The sequence below is a fragment of the Pieris napi genome, chromosome 20, assembly GCF_905475465.1.
Source record: "Pieris napi chromosome 20, ilPieNapi1.2, whole genome shotgun sequence".
NCBI classification, from domain to species: Eukaryota; Metazoa; Arthropoda; class Insecta; order Lepidoptera; family Pieridae; genus Pieris; species Pieris napi.
The window spans coordinates 10,695,748-10,717,944 of NC_062253.1; the positions used below are offsets into that span (position 1 = coordinate 10,695,748).

A 22,197-nucleotide genomic window follows, 5' to 3' on the forward strand; every position below is an offset into this window, starting at 1 on the left:
CATTTGTATGGGTCAAGCGATACCAGCGCTACTAGGGGCAGAGTTTGGCAGTTTTCTTCTCCATTCATACGAATTTAGAATTCAAATTGACATTTGTGGATTTTGTGGGAAAAACCCCCGAGCAATGAAAGTTCAAAGTTGATCGCACGGTACTTTGAAAACGTTATATTATAATTTATATCAGATTAATAAATATCTATTTACAGGTTGCAAAGTTAGAGTGCCAGTTGCAATTTGTTTATTATTTTAATGATATTATTATTGTTAACTGTGCTTAGTAATAATTTGTGATAATTATGGAAACTGAAAATGTCGAAGAAGAAATTGATGGATCAATTCACAGTATTCATGTTCGAAATTTTTTCTGCCATGATAATTTAGAAATTAAATTTAACCCTAACGTAAACTTTATCGTTGGACGTAATGGGAGTGGAAAAAGTGCAATATTAACGGCTTTGGTGGTCGGTTTGGGAGCTAGGGCTTCTGCCACAGACAGAGGAAGCAATCTTCATTGTAAGTACTCATCGCATCGTGAAAATATTCAATTTACCTAGTTCTAGAGACCAAAAGAATATCAAGATTTTGGTTTCATATACTATTTATTATTTTACAATTATGCCTTGGATTACTTTAGCCAATACATATTTAATAATTTTCATTGTGTTACATTTCAGTTTCTCGAGGTTCTTAGTTTTTTTATTTTTATTTCAGCATTTATCAAGAAAGGGACAAACTCGGCAACAGTTGAAATAAAACTCAGGAATAGTAGCCCAAGAGCTTTTAAACATGATATTTATGGAGACTTCATTACAATTGTGAGAACACTTAATGCTTCTGGCGGGTCCAGTTATAAAGTGAAATCTGCTTCAGGTATATATGAGATTTATTTAATAAGAACTGAGATTCTCTTATTATTTCAATGTTTGTTAAAGATTTAAATATTTATCTGAGGTATTATGTGAGGTCTATATTTTAAGGATCTATTTATTATGTGGTTTAATTGAGTACTTTTTAGGGGAGGTGATTTCAACAAAGTTTGACGAAGTAAAAACAATTATCTTAGCATATGACATACAAGTGGACAATCCAATTTCTGTGTTAAATCAGGATACAGTTCGTACATTTCACACCTGTGATGCTAAGAAAAAATATGAGTTATTTAGACAAGCTACAAACTTAGAACAGACTGAAAAAAATTATAAACATGCCCTTGAGAATTGTACCAAAGCTGTTGGTATTTGGAATAGAAAAAATGAGGTAACTTTTACTGAATTTAGGTATTAATATATTATTATTATCTCTATTTTTTATTCTTTGCTTCTATCTGTAACTTCAGTTTTCTGTATACTAGGGGGCTTACTATTTTTAATCAAGATTCATCCTTTATTCATTCAGTTTAATAGTGGTAAGTCAAAATGACATCCATATAATTTTTACAAGTCGGGCATAAGGTCATAGATGAGTTTATATTGATTAGATACAAGATTTTTAGTACACCATATCGGTACACAGAGCATAAAATTTCAGGCTGTACATACTAGATTTACTTAACATTATATTATAGACTATATTCTTTCCTCTGCATTATATTTGTTTTATTATATACCTTATTATAATTTCAATACTCAATAATCACCTGAAAAGTTATTGATCCCAGGCGGTACAAGAGCTTAAAAAGGAGTATCAGAAGTGGAAAAACATACATGATCAAATGCAGTTCCGGGATGAGATTGAAGCTAGGAAGAAGGCTCTACAAGATGAGTACTACTGGAGTGAGATAGCAGAATCTGAACACGAGGTGAACAATATACACACACATTGTGAAGAGCAAAGACTTATGGTGCAGAAATTGATGGATGACCTCAAAAATATGGAGCAAAGTTATGGAACAAAAACCTCTGCAATTGAGTAAGTTTATTTAAATCTCAACACCAGCTATCTCTCACTGACTACAACTGCTCATTTAAAACATAATATAAATTAAGTTTCTAAGTTAAACTTAACCATATGTTGTACAAAATATTTTTGTGCTTAGTTTTATGGTACTGTTTATGATATAGAACAGGCCCTTAAACTTTTATTCATGGTTTAGTTTCTTTAGTTAAAAAAAATATATATTTTTACCTACATGCCTGTATGTATAATATTACTGTTATACTTATTTAATTTCAGTTCATTAAAACAAACTCTAGAAGAGTGCACTCAGAAGAAATTAACTCTTGAACAAGAGTTACAGGAGTTGGAGAATAACTTTCGTACAGAACAGAGCTCACAACGGAGTGCTCAACATACAGGGCATAAACTAAATGAACTGTTAGCTCGTGAAAAGAGAAAGTTCGATGACCTCGAGCGGGAGATACACAATATAGAGTAAGCTGTTTTTTTATATCACTCCTAAAAATGTATAGAGATTTTTGGTTCTGTTAATACAATGCAATGTATATGTCACCGTAAAATTTTCGACGGTTTCACTTCGATAGATTACAATCTACCGAATAATAATACGTTAAATTGTAAGCAGTACGTTGAGGTTCACAATCTCGCGAGATAGATTACTACAATCTAACGGTGCTTACAATTTTACGGTGACATATATAAAACTGTGGCTTATTTATACCATCCATAAATTATAGAGAAATAAGTTATATAGTATATAATATATTAAAGAAACTTCAGTGAGATCGCCCATTTACTTCAACTGTCTAGTTTATTTTTACCGTCTTGTGATATAAATAAAGTGTTTATTATTATTAATATAATGTTAGAATGGAACGTCATTAGACCTATCCTAATTTGGCGTAAGACATTTTTACGTACACGAATACGCGCGTAGATCACGTATAACGCTGTATATAACTAAATTATTCTTTCAAGCTTCAACTTTGATCCCATAACTTTTTAATTTCTAGATATTATTAAAAAATATATATACTCAAACTCAAACTATCTTTATTCAAGTAGGTAACCAAGTACACTTTTGAATCGTCAAGTTAAATTAATCGTAAATTTACATTTACTACCAGTTCGCAAGTCAAGGGCGTAGAGCGGGTAAGAAGAACTGGCAAGAAACTTTCCGCCACTCTTTTTAATCGCCAAGTATTGTCATACAAATTGTTTGAACTGGAGCAATTCAATCCCAAGGATTAGGATCATTTAAGTAGTCCTCAAATTTATAAAAAGCTTTGTTGATTAATTTTCGTTTAACGAGGGCTTTGAATTTATTTAGTGATAATTCTCTAATTTCGCTTGGGAGTTTGTTGTAAAAACGAATACAATTTCCATATAAGGAGTGGTTTATCTTTTGGAGCCTGGTTGGTCGTATACTCAAATTAGTTCTATTTCGCGTATTATACTGGTGAAAGTCACCATTTGTTTTAAAATCGTTTATATTTTTTTGGACATACAACAAGGCTTCAAGAATATATTGACCAGATAGTGTCATAATATTTAATTCCTTAAACTTATTCCGTACCGACTCCCTCGGAGAAACACAACAAATACCCCGAACAGCCCGCTTCTGCAGCACAAATATGGATTGAACCTCTGCAGCAGCACCCCACAGTAAAATGCCGTACGACATAACGCTATGAAAGTAGCTATGATACACAATTTTAGCCGTGTCCTCATCAGTAAACTGTCGGATTTTCTTTACTGCATATGCTGCAGAGCACAGCCTATTCGAAAGAGTCTCTATGTGTGGGCCCCATTGGAGTTTACTATCTATTGTTATGCCTAGAAAAACAGTTTTGTCAACAAAGTTTAGTTCACTGTCCTTAATTTTCAGGTTACCAATATCTCGCTTTACGCTAGTAGTTGTAAATCTAATACATTTTGTTTTATTCTTTAATGTAAATAACTTATTGCTATTAAGCAAACCAGTTAACTATACGAGAGATAGAATTATAGTTTAATATTATTCATTTTCTGAATCAATCCATTAAAATGGTAACTTCCATTATCATTAATGAACTTCTAAATTAACAATGAAGAGTATAAACTATATATAATTTTGAAATAGGCTTTGAACTTAAATTAACTTTTAAAACTTCTTAAGTTTAAAATTCAAAAACAAAAAATATAAAAGATAAGGATTTAAATAAAAAAAAAAAATTAAGGCTGGATCTCCACAGATCCGGCAGTTGTGCCTCCCAACGCATAGAACTAGAGGCAAGGGCAGACAAGTGTCAATCTGCAGAAACGGCGGCGCGAGCGCGTTATGAGACCCAGAAGAACGATACTTTGCAGTCAAGGAGCAGCGCAGCGCATGCGCAGCCCAAAGCCGACCGAGCGGATGAACGTGTAAGGGCGCAGAGGAGTCGACTTGGTAAGGATACTGTGGGAATACTTATTAGATGTAAAAACTTAGTAACCATGGTAACTATCTTAAAGCTGTGGATATAACGGAATACGATTATATTTTGAATAAATTTTTTAAATTAGTATTAATTATGATTTGATTGTCCATTTATATTAAAAAAAAAAAAAAAAAAAACTAGTTGCCTAAATTCATAAGAAATTGAAAAAATATACAACAAAATGGCCATAAAGGGCTTCCTTAGAATCAAAATTCAAAGTCAAATTCAATACGTTTTGAGTCATATGTACTGTTTTTTGCGTGGAACGTCGCATCATGCTTGCGGCATTTGCCTTGAGCCTAAACGACCTTCTTTGATTTCATGTGTAGTTCAACTGAAGCAACAACTCCGTGAACTAGAATCTCGAGGGGATGACTCATTAGCGGTGTACGGGGGGAATATGGTGGAATTGTGTCAACTGGTTAAGGCCGCCGTCGCGAGGGGAGAGTTTAGTGCTCCACCGCGCGGGCCCGTTGGTAAGAGACGGAAATATATATATTTCCACAAAATTTCGTAGTCTTTTTACTAATGTTAACTACTAAACGATAATTCCTACTCCGTGACATTTACTTAATAATATTAAATGAACTCAGGTAGAACATAAACAGATCAACTTCGAATTAAATTATGATAAAATATATAACCTTAAATATCAGTTTTGTAAATTAAAAGAAGTAAATATAAAAATTTCAATATTAAGTATTGTTTATAATGCAGGCATACATTTATGACATATGTTAGTCAAAGTCAAATCATTTATTTCAATTAGACCACCTAAAATGGCACTTTTGAATGTCAAACAAAATATAAAGAAGATTCTAGTTGCCCCTTCCAAAAGGTAGTTTCGTGTGGAGAAGAATGGGCAAGAAACTCCACACTTACTCTTTTAAAATAGGTTTACAATATTTTGTTTACATTAGTTAAATAATTGAATAATATGTGAAGACAATGTACTCTAAGAATAAAACTACTATACTAAAAAAGTTACTATACATCCTCACATATTTACAAATATCGAAACCGTAGAACACATTAAAGAGTAATAAGAATAATATAAAAAAACACAATAAAACAGTGTGTGAGATAAAATGCTGATTACATTACATTTTGTGTAAATTAAAAAAAAAAAATGTTAAAGCAAAAAATCAGCAACCAATTTGATTTTGTCCAGTAAGAAATGTTATGTTAGAATTTAAGCAAGGGGTTGATGATTCTCAATATGAAAAGTATCATGACATTTGCAGGTATATATTTAAAAGTAAAAGATAAGAAATGGGGTGGGGCCTTAGAGCACATAATCAAAGGGTCTCTTAAAACGTTTTGCGTCAACACGCCAGAGGACTCCAGGAAGTTGTTTGAAATCATGAGAAAGGTAATTTTTTCGTTAATTTTTACACGCTTTATATTAGCTTCACCTGTGTAATGTATGTATGTATGTAACCGACTCCTTCGGACTCGATGTTGACCCACTTTAAACGGACAGATTTAATTCAAACTTTGTACACTTATAAAGAATCAGCGACAATATAATAATTTCATAGGTTTATCTCGAAAAAAACAATGAAATTTTTTTTAAGTCCACAAAGCAATACGATTAAATTGAGTTAACACGTATTGCTGCTAGGACTAAAAAGTGGAAAATAAATATAGTTTAAAAAAACTATAAAACACGCTTTTAACGCACATCAAACTAAAAAGTGAGAAATAATCCCTAATTTAGGCTGAAAATGGTAATGAACAAAAAATACTGGTTTTATTGTGAAAAAGCGTGGGTTGCCCGATTCACAGAGCGCCAACTATATTTATATTATTTACTTCGATTTGTTTGACATTAAGATTTATCAAACTCCAATGAGAAATAAAGGCAACTCATAATATTGTTACGAGCTAGGGGATCGGATAGAAAACGCCGTAGGTCCCTTCAAGGGTTTGTTTTCAATTAAATCTACGAGGAATTTGTTTACACGCATCGCACAATTCTAGAAAGTGCGTACTCGCTATCTCTTTCGCACACTGCTCCATCCTTGTCGTACGGCGTTCTAGAGTGCTCGGTCTAGCTTCTAGAAGGTTCCAATCTTCCCTCTCTTTCGTCTCGACGTATTATACCGTCCTTGTCCCACACCTAGAAAATTCGGTCTAGAATATTCCTTCAACAAAAGGGTATAACCAGGCCTGAAAACGGGTTTCCTGGAATGTTTACCACCCGTCTACACTTGTTCTAAAAGTGCCTGAATAAATGTTTCAGCCTCCTGAAAACTACGGTAACATTCTGTACATAACTATTTTCTAATATGACCGATTGACCCTCTGCTGAAACGAACTGAAACTCTCAGAAATCACATTTCAGCCTGCTGAAAAGTTCTCTAAGTAGTGGAAAAATCTACTTAACACCGGTCATCTCACAGAGTCGAATGCTTTTGAGAAATCAACAAAGCAAATAATCACGGGCTTATTAAATTCTCTTGACTTCTATATGATCTGGCGTAAAATGAGAATTTGTTCCCCTTGACAAAACCGGCTGTTCCGGAGCGATCTCCTTAGAGGGATAGGTTTTCAGGCGCTCGTTGAGAATATGTAACAATATTTTGCAAGCGTGTGCTTCATTGATTAATTTACGTTTAATGAGAATTTATTCAGTGATCATTATTTAATTTCGCTTGGGAGTTTGTTGTAAAAACGAATACAAATTCCATATAAGGAGTGGTTTATTGGAGCCTGGTTGGTCGTGCGCTTAGATTTTTATTTTATTATTATTTATATATAACCATTATAATTAAAAATATTATTAATGCTCTCAGATACGTTACGGAAGGGAAGCGAAGCCGGGTGTAACCTGTAGCAAATTCCTGAGCCAAGTGCACAATGTGAGCAGACGTTCCGTTCGCGCGGGCAGCTTTACTTCGGCCCTGGACGCATTGGACGTAAAGGATCCAGTTGTTGCCAATTATCTTATTGACAATAAAAGTCTGGAGAAAATATTGCTGGTGCCCGATCATGGTAAATATAACTAGATTCACCTTGATTACATTTTTGTAATTAGCTGCAAGGTGTGATTAGGAGCACGGATATGGTTTGAAGAGACGGAGTTAATTCTTCTTGTCCGTTGTACGCGTGTAATTTTTTGAAGTGAAACTTCTTTATCGGGGTTGGAAAAAAATTTAGTGTAACATTTTTTCGTTACGCGTCACGTTTTTCGGTTACGCGCCATGTTCCTTTTTGAAGTCAAACTTCTTTATCGGCGTTGGAAAAAATTTACCGTCACATTATTTATTATTTATTATTCGACACTTAATATTTTAATGACAATTAAATTCATTAAATTCCTAACATATCTTCCTTTTTCCGTCCCTCTAAGTATCGGAAATCTAAACTTTTAGATTTGTATAAATATGAACAACACTTCAAGATTAGTTTGCCACTGAAGTTTCACTTCTGACATGTGTACTTTGTACACACACACTTTTTATTTTATTAATACACGTGTACATCAAACGTATATATACGGTCTAAGATCCGGCTGCAGGTTTAGTGCGCTCATCTGTTATTAGCTGAAAACCAAATTTTGAGGGGATCAACGGCACCCGTGATTTTTTAAAATCTTTATGTAAATTGCCGTGACGTAGACGATATTTTATATAAATAACAAGTGAATGAAATGTTTTCCCAAAAATCTATTCAAAATAATTTCATTAAAAATACTAGCGGCCAAATTTTGATAGGCACTAGTAGATATACATTCTCCTAATTATTATAAATATACATAAAAATTTGGTTTTTAGAAAATAACAGATGAGCGCACTAAACCTGCAGCCGGATCTCGTACTAATACGTAAGTAAATTATATTGATAGGCCCTTTTACGCGCTGTGCAATTATTAATTTTTTTAAACTTTTTTAAACTTTTTCCTTAAAATTACAAATCGACATTTCCGGTACCGGAACAGGCGGGCACTGTTGGTCTAGTGGCCTCGAGAGTGAAAATCTCATCTCTGAGGTTCGGATCCAGGTGTATACTTTCGACTTTATATGCGCATTTAAAGAAAACAATTTGAGGAAACCGAAATGCTTTGGACCCAAAAAGTCGATGGCGTGTGTCAGGCACCTTAAGGGTCGATTCGACCAAACAAGAGTAAATCTTAATCTTAGAATAAATCGTCAGTTAATCGAGAGTAAATCAATTTTACGTTTTACCAACTACAAATTCTAAGAATAGTGGGCTTATTTGGGAATTGCTACTATACCGCCGTTTCGCACAGAATAACAGCTATTCCTAGAATAATTTAATGGCGTCAGTCAGTCCAATCAGCTGATTTCTGTCATTTCACAAATATGTATTCTGTGTTTTAATTTCAAGTCAACGCAACGCACTAAATTAATAGTCTAGCATTGTATAATGAAACGTTTAAACAATTTATTATTTAGTTATTTGTTTTTAGCTTTTTTATTTTCTATAATATTAGAATGAAATTCAACTGGGCTCAACAGAAGTTCCTTTTTAGACGAAAGCCTCAAACAAACAAGAAATAAAAACTTTTTGTTGTCGTTTGACACCTGTTAAAAGCTACTTTTTCACACTATAATACGGCAAAATCGAGTTGACATGATGTATGCTCTTACACTGTCCCGTTGTAGAACAACATTTATTTGCCGAGTTTTATTTTCGTTCACCATTCTCTTGCTATTCGCGTATTGTTATTCCTAGCACAATTGTACTATCGATTACGTGGACAAACGACTATGGATTTACTCGAGATTAAAATCATGGAATAGATTATTCTTGGTATAGTTACTCGTGTATAAATTGAAGTTTGGTCGAATCGACCCTTAGATATATAAATAATACTAAGAGTCGTTTCTTAAAAAATAAGTTAAAAAAGATATATATTTATTTTTTTAGAGGACGCTATGCGCCTGTCCGACACTCGCGAGAACGTTCCCGAGAATTGTGTAAAGATAGTGACATTGGACAGCACGGAATATAGGCCGGCGCCTAACTACCGTTGCTATGGAGGCGCAGACCGACAACCGGTTTATCTCCAGACTAGCAGTGCTCAGAGGAAAGCGTGAGTTCATTTAAATCTAATATATAAAATTCTCGTGTCGTGTTTGTGGTTAAATTCCTCCGAAACGGCTTCACCGATTCTCATGAAATTTTGTGTGCATATTGGGTATAACTGAGAATCGGACAACATCTTTTTTCATCCCCCTAAATGTTAAGGGTAGTCCACCCCATTTTTTTTTGTTTTAATTTTTAGATACATTTTTTTATGATACAGCATTAAAAAATACATACAACCCCTAATTTTCACCCCTCTACGATCAACCCCTTTTTTATATTATAAATGATAAACATGGCAAAACGACGTTTGCCGGATCAGCTAGTAGATAATAATATATTTACCGATATAGTCATAGCGTAGACTTTTCGGGAAATATTAATTTTCAATTCTTAGATTGGATTTTTTTGGGTTTAAATATTTATTTTTGTTTTGTCGCGTTGAAAATTGGTCCCTAAAATGAAATTTTAAGTCAAAGATTAGATTTTTTTCTTCAAATTGCAACGCGTAATTTTAATCTATTCCGACGTTTGCCATATGTTACTTGAAAAAATGAGTAGAAGTTGATTAGTAAGAAAGTTAATATATTGCATCGGTCCTAGATATATTTTTGTCTTATATAGTATTATACTAGCAGACTGGCCAAGCGATGCTGTAGCTAAGGTTTTTGTTATATTACAAAGTAGCAAACTATTCAAGGGAAACGGTAGGAGAACACCAGTCATGGGGACCACCATGCTTTTGGTGGTTATGCCATTAAAATGTAGCTTATATGTGAAACGTTGGTACTTTCAACACAGCTCCATCTGTTAGAATTGTGACTATCAAAAAAAAACAAATATTTTGCAATAAATTAATATTTGGGGGTATAAATTGAGATGTAAGCTATCCTATCTTTTAAGTTGGATCAACACGGTGTGCAAATTTGATTGAAATCGGTTCGGTAGTTTAGGAGACCATAGCGGACAAACAACTTGACACGTAATTTATATATATTAAGATATATTGTTATAATTTTTCGTGGATCGTTAGCACAGAGCATTGTAAAATACATCTACACAAAGTAAGAAAGATTTAATATAATCTGGTTGGTGTATAGGTTCGTGCATTTCGGAACCTTTTTTTCCCTCGAAATCGACTTCTGGACTAAAGGTACTAAATAAACAAGATTGGTTGACTTTTATTGTATGATATTAATTTTTGTAGACAATTACAAGCTAACATAAAAGAAGCAGAGCAAACATTACGTTCATACGAAGCAGACGCTAAAGAGTTAAACGAAGAAGCGTCGCGGGCGCGTGACATTGAGCGAAAAGCGGCGCAAGCGCTACAAGCGTTACTTGTTGATTTGAGAAAAAAGGAGGAGGAAGCGCGTCAAGCGGTTGCAGCGCTTAATCAGCAACAGGCACCGCACCACGCTGTTTTGGTTAGTTTTATTCGTTTACTCAAAATAACATTATGTCAGCCGATGAAGTCTCCGTGTTGTGATATGGAGCAAAAATTGTTTATTTAACAAAATTAAAATTCTACAGAACAATTGACTGATAACTTAAAATTATTTTTATTAAACTGAAAATCATAAAAATTTTAAGCTTTAAAATATAATTTATAATTACAAATATCTTTGACATAGACAATAGCTAAATAGCATAGCAGTGGGTTTATAACAATTTAAAATTCAGGTTGATGAACTGAAAATCTGCAAAGAAAAAGTGCATTCATTGAGTGAACAAGTGAAAAGCCATAGTGGACAAGAACAAGAGTTAAAAGAACGTGTAAATGACATTGAAGAGAAGATAAGAAGTCTTCGGAAAAAGAGAGACAAAGTAGCTGTTCAATGTCGGAATCTCAGAGTGAGTTAAAATTTAATAAAATAAGCAGTATTAGCCTAGTAGCTAGCACCCTCAGGTATTTTTAAGAGAAAGAAGAAATTATAAACTGAGATTGATATTATTATTGTTTTTCTACTATATATAATAATATATTATAATAAATGTACTTACCTTATTCTTAAAAAAAAAAAAAAAAAATTTTATTGTTATTATTTGTGTGTTTCTGTGTGTATTTCGTTAGTAATAAATATTATGTCTATGTCTAATACAACAAATACTGATTTTTTAATGATTTATACGATTTCGCTATTGAAATTGTCTTACTTATCGCTTCTTAATAACCTTCATGGCATTTTTATCTATTACCTACGTGCGTAACACTACATATAAACGTAAAACATGTTAATAAATTGAATGACTTAGTGGATGAGCCTCACTTATAAGCGATCTCTTTATCAAAGGCAACCTTTGTTATCAAAAAAAATAAAAATTTAATGTAAAAATAGAAATATAAATTTGTACTGGGTCGAAGAACTAGAATGAGTAGCCAGAAACTAGCAAACATGATTATTATTTGTCCGTATCGTTTTCTACCTTTCACACCGGGACGATTATTTCTTGTAATCGAACCTGGAACCGTTATATTATATTGAATAGTCAATTTATAATGTTTTTATAATCTGAATTTGCCAATGTTGTGCACATTGGTCTACTTTTCTAAATGGTTTTTAGGATGAACTTGAGCAAGAGCAGATCAACCTGGAGGGAGGTGTGTTAAAGAGGCAGAGATGCGAACGGAGATTAGATGAGGGCCAAAAGAGGTTGCAGCAAGAGGAAGCCATTTTAGAAGAGAAGAGAGGAGTTGTTGATAAGAAAGTGCAAGAGGCTCTTACGTTGTGTCCAAGAGTTGAGAATCCCAGGTTAGACAACAATCCTAATAATAATAGGCTATTTGACAGTTTAAAAAATATGTACGTTATACGTCACTTGACACAAAAGGGCCACAGATAAGCCGAATCGTCGATTACGTCCCACGCTTTTCAATAATATGTCTTCGTCTAAAGGCCGATTTACATCAAACGAACATAGAGCTAGAGCTAGAACAAGAGCATTCTTTCGTAATCTGTTAGTGTAAACGAAAACTAGAGGTATCGATTTACATCAAACGAACATAGAGCTAGAGCTAGAACAAGAGCATTCTTTCGTAATCTGTTAGTGTAAACGAAAACTAGAGGTATCGATTTACATCAAACGAACATAGAGCTAGAGCTAGAACAAGAGCATTCTTTCGTAATCTGTTAGTGTAAACGAAAACTAGAGGTATCGATTTACATCAAACGAACATAGAGCTAGAGCTAGAACAAGAGCATTCTTTCGTAATCTGTTAGTGTAAACGAAAACTAGAGGTATCGATTTACATCAAACGAACATAGAGCTAGAGCTAGAACAAGAGCATTCTTTCGTAATCTGTTAGTGTAAACGAAAACTAGAGGTATCGATTTACATCAAACGAACATAGAGCTAGAGCTAGAACAAGAGCATTCTTTCGTAATCTGTTAGTGTAAACGAAAACTAGAGGTATCGATTTACATCAAACGAACATAGAGCTAGAGCTAGAACAAGAGCATTCTTTCGTAATCTGTTAGTGTAAACGAAAACTAGAGGTATCGATTTACATCAAACGAACATAGAGCTAGAGCTAGAACAAGAGCATTCTTTCGTAATCTGTTAGTGTAAACGAAAACTAGAGGTATCGATTTACATCAAACGAACATAGAGCTAGAGCTAGAACAAGAGCATTCTTTCGTAATCTGTTAGTGTAAACGAAAACTAGAGGTATCGATTTACATCAAACGAACATAGAGCTAGAGCTAGAACAAGAGCATTCTTTCGTAATCTGTTAGTGTAAACGAAAACTAGAGGTATCGATTTACATCAAACGAACATAGAGCTAGAGCTAGAACAAGAGCATTCTTTCGTAATCTGTTAGTGTAAACGAAAACTAGAGGTATCGATTTACATCAAACGAACATAGAGCTAGAGCTAGAACAAGAGCATTCTTTCGTAATCTGTTAGTGTAAACGAAAACTAGAGGTATCGATTTACATCAAACGAACATAGAGCTAGAGCTAGAACAAGAGCATTCTTTCGTAATCTGTTAGTGTAAACGAAAACTAGAGGTATCGATTTACATCAAACGAACATAGAGCTAGAGCTAGAACAAGAGCATTCTTTCGTAATCTGTTAGTGTAAACGAAAACTAGAGGTATCGATTTACATCAAACGAACATAGAGCTAGAGCTAGAACAAGAGCATTCTTTCGTAATCTGTTAGTGTAAACGAAAACTAGAGGTATCGATTTACATCAAACGAACATAGAGCTAGAGCTAGAACAAGAGCATTCTTTCGTAATCTGTTAGTGTAAACGAAAACTAGAGGTATCGATTTACATCAAACGAACATAGAGCTAGAGCTAGAACAAGAGCATTCTTTCGTAATCTGTTAGTGTAAACGAAAACTAGAGGTATCGATTTACATCAAACGAACATAGAGCTAGAGCTAGAACAAGAGCATTCTTTCGTAATCTGTTAGTGTAAACGAAAACTAGAGGTATCGATTTACATCAAACGAACATAGAGCTAGAGCTAGAACAAGAGCATTCTTTCGTAATCTGTTAGTGTAAACGAAAACTAGAGGTATCGATTTACATCAAACGAACATAGAGCTAGAGCTAGAACAAGAGCATTCTTTCGTAATCTGTTAGTGTAAACGAAAACTAGAGGTATCGATTTACATCAAACGAACATAGAGCTAGAGCTAGAACAAGAGCATTCTTTCGTAATCTGTTAGTGTAAACGAAAACTAGAGGTATCGATTTACATCAAACGAACATAGAGCTAGAGCTAGAACACAAGAACGCTTTGAAAAGACCGCTCAGTGGCGCGAGCACGTCCGAACACGCTAGAACGCTCTAAGCAACTGTTCGCGCGCTCTTGCGCCGTTTACATCAAGCGAACGAGCATTCTTAGAATATTCTATAGAATCTTTGCGAACGCACTAAGAACAACGAAAGAATGCTCTACGCCTGTTTACACTAGAAGAATTTGTTGTAGTGGGGATAGAATGAGCATTCGCTCGTTTGATGTAAATCGACCTTAATACTGTCTGGAACTATTAGGTTCTATAATGACTTATGAATAATTTTAAATTTATTTATTATATACATGATCTTAAATAGAAAATAAGTTGGTGTGGTGGAAACACAAATTAGACACAGTTTTTCTGTCCACCAGGAGGTCGAACATATTTAAATAACTAACTTATATACTGGTTGCTAACTTATTACCTAATTATGAGGCTTTTTAAAAATAACTTGTTAAAACAAAATTAAAACTATATTAATCACGCTGTCGATTTCTTGTATTTTTGAGACTTTCAACTATAATAATAATAGTTTTATTTAAATTTAATTAAAACCATAATTAGCTGCCTCAGAAATCACTCTGTGTATTGGTAACAGTGAAATAATGAAGTGTAATAGCAATTAGTGAAAACCATAAACAAAAATCTGTTTGGTAATTTTCGAGTTTATCGCGTTTATACGGACATACTGGATACTTCTAAAAAAAATGTTTATTATGGAATATAAGATACAGGTATCACTTATTCTACGTCATAAATTTGAATCGGTAGGCATCACTCATCGGCAAAGAAGACAGAGGGTGTAGGCCGAGAGAAAAAGCCGGCGTATAAAACTCTCGGTACTCTTTTAAAACAGTAAATCATCAAACAACACTTATTTTAAAACAAATATCCCAAATTAATTAGAGGTAGCCTGTCTAGCACTAGTCCCAGGCCCTTTTATCAACCAGATAATCGATAGATTTATTCAATTCAATGATAATAATTTATTCTGTTTGAAACTTATACATTTATGAATTTCATATACAAAATTAGATTTTTTAGCAGCGTCTATCAAAAGGGAAGAAAAGGAGTCTGTTAATTCTGTTTAATTATTTTTATTGAAATAATTATTGTTTCGCTGGCAATTGAGTCCTTAAGGCTTATATATTGTAAAACACGGTTTATATATATACGTCTGAGAATATTCTTGTACGAACACAGTATATGTTAGTTAGGTTGGAGGCCTTTACTAGAAAATTAATTGGTCTGATAATAAATTTCAGCATAATCCTTAAGTAATAATTTCTGAGTACTATATATTATAATGCTTACGCTTCATTTAAAAACAACAGCGCTTCTGGTGAAGGAATGATGAAACCAGAACATCTAAAATCCAAAACTTAGCGTGTCAAGCGTAGAAGGCTTATAATATGATTATAAAAAAAACGTGTGTATACTTATGTACACGCATTAGAAGTTATACTTCTTTGGCGTAATAATTTTCTTCAAGCACTTTAGAGGGACGTTTCCTTCTTCGAATTGCATGTTTCTTGTCCATAATGGTCACTTCCAATCGAAACGATATTATTAGTAAACACAAAAGATTAGAACGTGTAGGTACTTTAGACTTTTAAAATCTACTGAGGTTAGGTTAGTAACAAGTCCGTTCCGCACGAAGTCTCGAAATAAAAGTGAGTCAACGCCGGTGTTGCCACGCTTTATATAGGTTTCTGCTACAAGATGGCGTTAGTCCGCTAACAATATAATATGTCGCTAGCGCCAACTAGCGGCCCGACGTTTGAACAGATATTCAGGGTGCTGGTTTTTTGTGACGGTGTGCGCGCGCATCGTAAAAATGTACTCTCATATTTTTTTCCCTAACGCGCCAAAAGTATAATTTCTAGGAAAAATATCTTGGAAGCATACAGAAATCTTGTGGCAAGGCCGAGTCGTTGCCGTCACTTAAAATCTCTATTATTTTAAACATAAAGGTACTTAAGTATGGATGTTTTGTGTTGTTTATTTACAATGTTACATTTGTATGGACAGGACAAACTATTCAATAACAATATATATATTTCAACTAGCAGACCGGCCAAGCGTTGCTGTGGCTAAGTTTTTTGTTATATTACTCGTACGTAGTAGTAAACTATTCACGGGAAATGGTAGGAGAACACCAGTCTTGGAGACCACCATGCTTTTTGGTGGTTATGCCACTAAATTGTAGCTTATGTGAAACGTTGGTACAATCAACACAGCGCATCTGTTAGAATTGTAACTGTCAAATAATTTGCAATAAAATAACATTGCGGGTATAAATTAAGATGTTAGGTATCCTATCTTTTAAGTTAGATTAAACTGTACACGGTGTGCAAATTTGATTGAAATCGGTTAAGTAGTTTAGGAGTCCATAGCGGACAAACAACGTGTCACGTAATTTATATATTATACTAGCAGACCGGCCAAGCGTTGCTGTGGCTAAGGTTTTTGTTATATTACATAGTAGTAAACTATTCAAGGGAAACGGTAAGAGAACTTATGTGAAAGGCAGATGACAGCTTATGTGAAACGTTGATAATTTTAACACAGCGCCATCTGTTAGAATTGTATCAAATAATAAACAAATATTTTGCAATAAATTAAAATTGCGACTATAATTTGAGATTTAAACTACCCTATCTTTTAAGTTGGATCAAACTACACACGGTGTGCAAATTTGATTGATATCGGTTCGGTAGTTTAGGAGTCCATTGAGGACAAACATTGTGACACGAGATTTATATATATTAAGATTAAGATGTATAGTTTATGGATTCTCTTTGTAGGCCTAAATTTTTATTGTAATAAATAGGGAGCGGGCAGTAGTAACAAGCGATTTAAAGGAGATTCAAATGAAGCTAAGTTCACTCTCGTCGTCTGGTATGGATCGGGCGCAAGTTGCGGAGAAGTTTTTACAAGTGGGACGGAGTTATAAACGTACGCAAGATGCATTGCAGAGGCTGCATGCGTTGATACAAGATGTAAGGTTTTATTTTATTTATTATGAAATAAAATACATAAATTTACGCGACAGTGGAACACGATTTCTCCACCGAAGCAACGTTATTAGTTTAAATTTCCTACTAAAATTAATTATATGAATATAGAAACAAATAAATACAAATTTTTGGTACTTATTATTCATATAAGATATATTTAATTATAGGTAACAATTTTAATAGGTGTAGGCCTAATTATAATTATTTTAATTCTTTAAGGAATGCCCTTTTTCCTTTATACAAGCCATTTGGACTTGGAGATGTATGGGCCAGAAGTTTTGGAAAGGACGTCCTCTCATCGCATTTGGGGTCTTTTGCGCCGTTTGCCGTTTGGTCCTTGATTTGACTTGTTTTTTCCATCTTCCATTTTCAATTTTTGACTATTATTTTAATTAAATTAAAGGTTTTTTATTTATATTTATATTAAATTGCCCGCATCTTAATTTATGGAAAGGTTATGAATACTTAATGTACTATTTCTAAAGTTTTGAAATATTATATGTATATTATGTTATGCATTTTGGGTTTTGTTTTTCAAAGTTAGCTTACTTATTTTAAGCTTATAGCTTGTATCGTGGGCCTCGAGCGTGGAGACCGAACCCAGAAATTCCGTAACGAAAAAACTTTACGCGTTAGAGCGGGATAGAACGCATACTGCGTATTCACATCTCTCTGACGAGATCGGTGCAGCCGGTGCGCGTTAGAGTGAGACAGACTATATAGGCGAGTTAGTCTGAGTCTGGTAGAGTGGTAGATTGAATTAATTTATCAAAGAAAAAACTTGAATTAATATCAAAATAAAAAAAATACTGTATAAATAAATAATTATAATTGCATAAGTTGAAAATAAATTTTATGCAATAGCTTTACCGCGGCAGTCCCCGAGTGCCACAAGTTTTTATTAATATTTTTGATGACGCATTGGTTTTTATCGATGCAGTAAAAAATTGGCTCCGAAATGTCTTTGGCCTAAGTGCTCCGGGCGTAAGGGTCCTATAATTACATAAACGATTTGAGTAAGCGCCTATTTATTATATCAGTATGTTTTCATACCAAATTCACAAAGGCCTGACTGGTATGTTATTACGATTAGTTCAAAGTAAGGTTTCAATTATAATCCGTAGATTTTAATAATTTACTTTTCATGAAACAGATAAAGACAACTTCGAATAAACATTTGGAGTTTTGTCACAAAGTGCAAACGTACATCGCTCGCCGAGTGCAGTACCACTTTCAAGTCATACTCTCATTACGGAATTACTCGGTAAGAATTCTTATACATATTTCAATATCTCTTATTAAAGTTAAAAGACGTTGGGTGCGGTAATGGTTAGATAGCCATGGATATTGTCTTACTTTATTAGCATTTTATGATTTCTATCTTCCCTTTGGCGTTTGACTTAGAAATAAGGTTTGGAAGACTTTGTCTGTGACTATGAATTGACCAGTTCAACAAACGAAGCTATCGTTATATTAGTTAAATGGCGGCCTACATCCTAAAAGAGACTCATATTTTAATCAAATTACTTTGTGATCAAAAATCTATAGTAAAGTAAAAAATTATTTTATCATATAGGTAACACAATGTACACTTATGAACGTTAAAAAAAGAAATGTATATGAAATGCTTCTAACTTCACATTTAGTGCCAGTTCTCAAATCAAGGGCGTAGAACGAAAGAGAAGAACTGGCAATAAACTCTCCGCCACTCTTTTTAATCGCCATTTTATTTTTACACAACGTTTGTAAGGAGCTGCAACCATTACACCATGTTCCACATGACATCTTAAGTAATAATAATAATAACATAAATATGTCAATGGTTTTAATATTATTTAAATGGCCACGCACTAGACATAAGTAATGAATGGTGAGTCACTTATAAATAAGTGGTAAGATTCCATAAATGTATCGAATTTTGATATGAGTTCACTCAGGTCTCGACTCTGGATCTTACTTTAAATCATCCATCTTCATAATCTTAGGCGGTAACATTGGAAAGAATCTCTTTCTGCATTGAAGAACAACTTAAAAACTACATAATATATTCAATTATATCTATCGTAGGGCAAAATGACCATCGACTTGGCTTCGGGTAGACTATACATGGAATGCAAGAGTGTACAGCAAAGTGAAAAGCAACACGCAACATCTACCGCATCGCTGTCGGGTGGCGAACGATCATACGCCACTGTGGCGTTTATGCTCGCTCTGTGGGATTGTGTGGAGCTGCCTTTTTATATTATGGACGAGTTCGATGTTTTTATGGTATGTATAATTTGATTCATTAGCGTACGTAAGAAAGCACCTAAAGCTTGCAAAATTTATGATTTCACCCGCGCGTCTTCCTCCGCCCACTTTTGTGACGTCACCGAGGCGCAACTGTCGCGCATCTATAGTTCAAAGGCGGGTCTCGCGGAATATAACGGGTATCAGGTTAACTACGTGGCAAGATGGCAATTTAATGACACAACGATGACGTGACACAGACTAAAAACTTTTTGCGATATATAGGTCTACCAGAATCTGATGGCAAAATTTTTTTTTTTAAATTAGCGATTTTCATATTGCAATAAAAAAATTTCATCTGTCAACTGAAATTTCGAGGAATTGTTTTTGGTTTGGCTTCAAATTTCCTTTAAAAAGTGATGAAAATGTCGAAGAAACCTCTTCGATCGCAAGCAAGACATATTGTTTTCAATGTTTATCAAAGAATACTTGATCAACAAGATGCAGAACATACACAATCATCGATATTGAGCCATGTGCAAGCATTGACTGGTTAGTAGGAATGATACGTCTTGATACTTTGGTTTATGGGATTTTTCGTGTGTATTATATTATGTACTTATACTAAACTCTGGTTTATTTCAGGGGTTTCTTATACTACAAATATACTGGGATAGTTTTGATTTAGAATTGATCAGAAACAAGATAAATGAGTTTTACACTGTTTCTTTCTCTCAAATAGGGATCGATGAATAGCGAAAATCTTGTGAACATGTAATAAAAATTGAAAATCAGTTCATAGAACAAGATCGGTTAATTGAGATGCAGGAGGAAAGGTTTATCATAAAAACTGCGTTGAAGACTTATTTATGGATGTGCAGTATTTGTAGTATAGTACCATTTTCACGTTCTTAATTAATTAATAAACTCATGAACAGAGTAATTGGAGTTTTCATCTAAATTTCAAACCCCACATTCGCCACATTTTCAAAAATTATCCTTGTTCATTGGATAAATTTTTATATATTTTGCATGTATCACACACAGAATCAGCCGCTATAAGGAAAATAAAAGTATCAAAACGTTTTACTCCAATTTCCCCAGTATTGCTAGCGTCAATTTCTTTTTTCCCTTTTTGCCATCAGATCCTGGTAGACCTATAATTATGCTATTATTAGTGTAAGGGCTAGTTGATCTAGTTCTTAGGGTAGGAAATTAAACACTCGAGAGTGATGACTTGATTCACTATAATTCACTTCACTGATTTTACGTAAACTGTATAACTTCAAACTTAAACAAAGGAAAATTGCCCGTGCGCATGTGTACAACCTCTTTTATAATCCATTCCCTACCCCGACTCGACCATCCCCTTCGGGCAGTTGTACGAGTCAATTCGTAACAATTCCTAAATAACCGAACTAGTCAAATGAGTCACTATTGCACATGCGCACTTGTAGCAACATTCTTAAGAATATGTTTCATAAAAATGTTTAGAATTTAATTAAATAAATAATAAAAGCTAACATTAGGTGCACAAGATAAATGTAAGATGTTGTTTACTACTAGTAACTGATTTATTATTATTTTAACACAATTGCTACGAGTAATTTATAACGTTACGATTTGAACTTCGCGTACTTTGTTTTTTTTATCCCTTCAGAACGGTCTGAGAGATTTTCATTTTTTTCTTCTAAAAATATCAAATGGATTCCACTTGATTTTTTTTAAATGGTGGTATTGGTGGTCCTTGAACAGGAACAATATTTGGGGTCAAAAATCTCCAATAAAAATGTGTTACGTAATACTTCTCACTAAATCAGTTCAGTAACTTTGCCTATCTTTTTTTTCAGGATGACATATATCGCAAAACAACAATAGAGTTGCTATTAGAACACGCACGGATCAACAAAAATCGTCAGTTTGTATTCCTAACGCCTCAAGACGCATCCTCGGTGACGGCTGGACCAAACGTCACCTTACACGTGTAAGTATTATGAGTGGAGTTATAACCCTTCTTGTAAATAGCGCCATCTGTTGTTGCGAAATCTCCACTATTAAAAGTTTCATGAAAATCGGTGCTGTTTGACAGGATAACGTGATCTATTACGCTTTTTTTAATTTTTCTGAGTGTGAGTTTCAAGACTAAAAGCTAAAATCTCTTTTTAGGAAGTATTAATTATATTCAATAATGTTGTTGCAGGATGGCAAACCCAAGAGACTAACTAGAGAACTAGTCTTCGTCCAATTGGAGTACGTATTTTTGATACAATTGTATACCTCATAGATAATAATTTTGTTTATATATTTTTGTAATGTATGTTTAAATTACCTCAATTTGTATCACATTGGTTTAATATATAGTCGTATTTTTAATTAGACGAAGCCAACTGACAGTAGCTAATGTCACTTTGTAAAATAATGTTGCCATATTTAAAGTAATAGTGATGCGTTCAGTTCTTGTTCAATCAGATGAATGAACAATGAGTGTGAATAGTCAATCATTTCAAACAATAAAAGAATATTATTTCTATTTCAAAATTGTATAAAAGTGCTCTGATATGAGTTAGGTACTAGTACTATGTAACTACAATCAGTTTTTTGACGTCTTATTACAAAGCGCGGCGCGGTGCCATCACCGATCATTAATTCAGGGGTTTTTACTTTGTCACAACACTATTTTTATTTCATTAAAAACTGACAACACCGTAAACGTCAGTTGATATCGTCTAATTAAAAATTCGACTATAGAAAAATATATTGTTGAAATGTGAATAAAAATCCTT

The 22,197-nt window shown here is 33.8% G+C and overlaps 1 protein-coding gene and 1 long non-coding RNA gene across 2 annotated transcripts; both read left to right on the forward strand.

Moving 5' to 3' along the window:
- The first annotated feature begins 91 nt into the window (after positions 1–91).
- LOC125059552 (structural maintenance of chromosomes protein 6) lies at positions 92–21,772 on the forward strand. The gene is made up of 18 exons (XM_047664020.1): positions 92–513; positions 712–870; positions 1,016–1,257; positions 1,658–1,908; positions 2,173–2,370; positions 4,131–4,324; positions 4,685–4,831; positions 5,600–5,727; positions 7,154–7,352; positions 9,252–9,417; positions 10,618–10,837; positions 11,094–11,264; positions 11,976–12,163; positions 16,999–17,167; positions 18,339–18,449; positions 19,253–19,453; positions 21,265–21,398; positions 21,615–21,772. Exons 1-18 carry the CDS (start codon positions 297–299, stop codon positions 21,634–21,636), a joined length of 3,117 nt encoding a protein of 1,038 aa, XP_047519976.1. The 5' UTR covers positions 92–296; the 3' UTR covers positions 21,637–21,772.
- On the forward strand, positions 19,460–19,723 carry LOC125059580. Its single transcript, XR_007118697.1, has 2 exons — positions 19,460–19,583; positions 19,622–19,723. It is a non-coding gene; the product is annotated as an uncharacterized LOC125059580 (long non-coding RNA).
- Positions 21,773–22,197: the final 425 nt, after the last annotated feature.

What these genes read in the sequence shown, in the direction of transcription:
- LOC125059552 (XM_047664020.1), top strand. Translation starts at nt 297, where the DNA reads ATGGAAACTGAAAATGTCGAAGAAGAAATTGATGGATCAATTCACAGT. An exon ending in AGCAGTGCTCAGAGGAAAGC is followed by an intron (nt 9,418 to 10,617) that starts GTGAGTTCATTT and finishes TAATTTTTGTAG; the next exon opens with ACAATTACAAGCTAACATAA. An exon ending in CCAAACGTCACCTTACACGT is followed by an intron (nt 21,399 to 21,614) that starts GTAAGTATTATG and finishes ATGTTGTTGCAG; the next exon opens with GATGGCAAACCCAAGAGACT.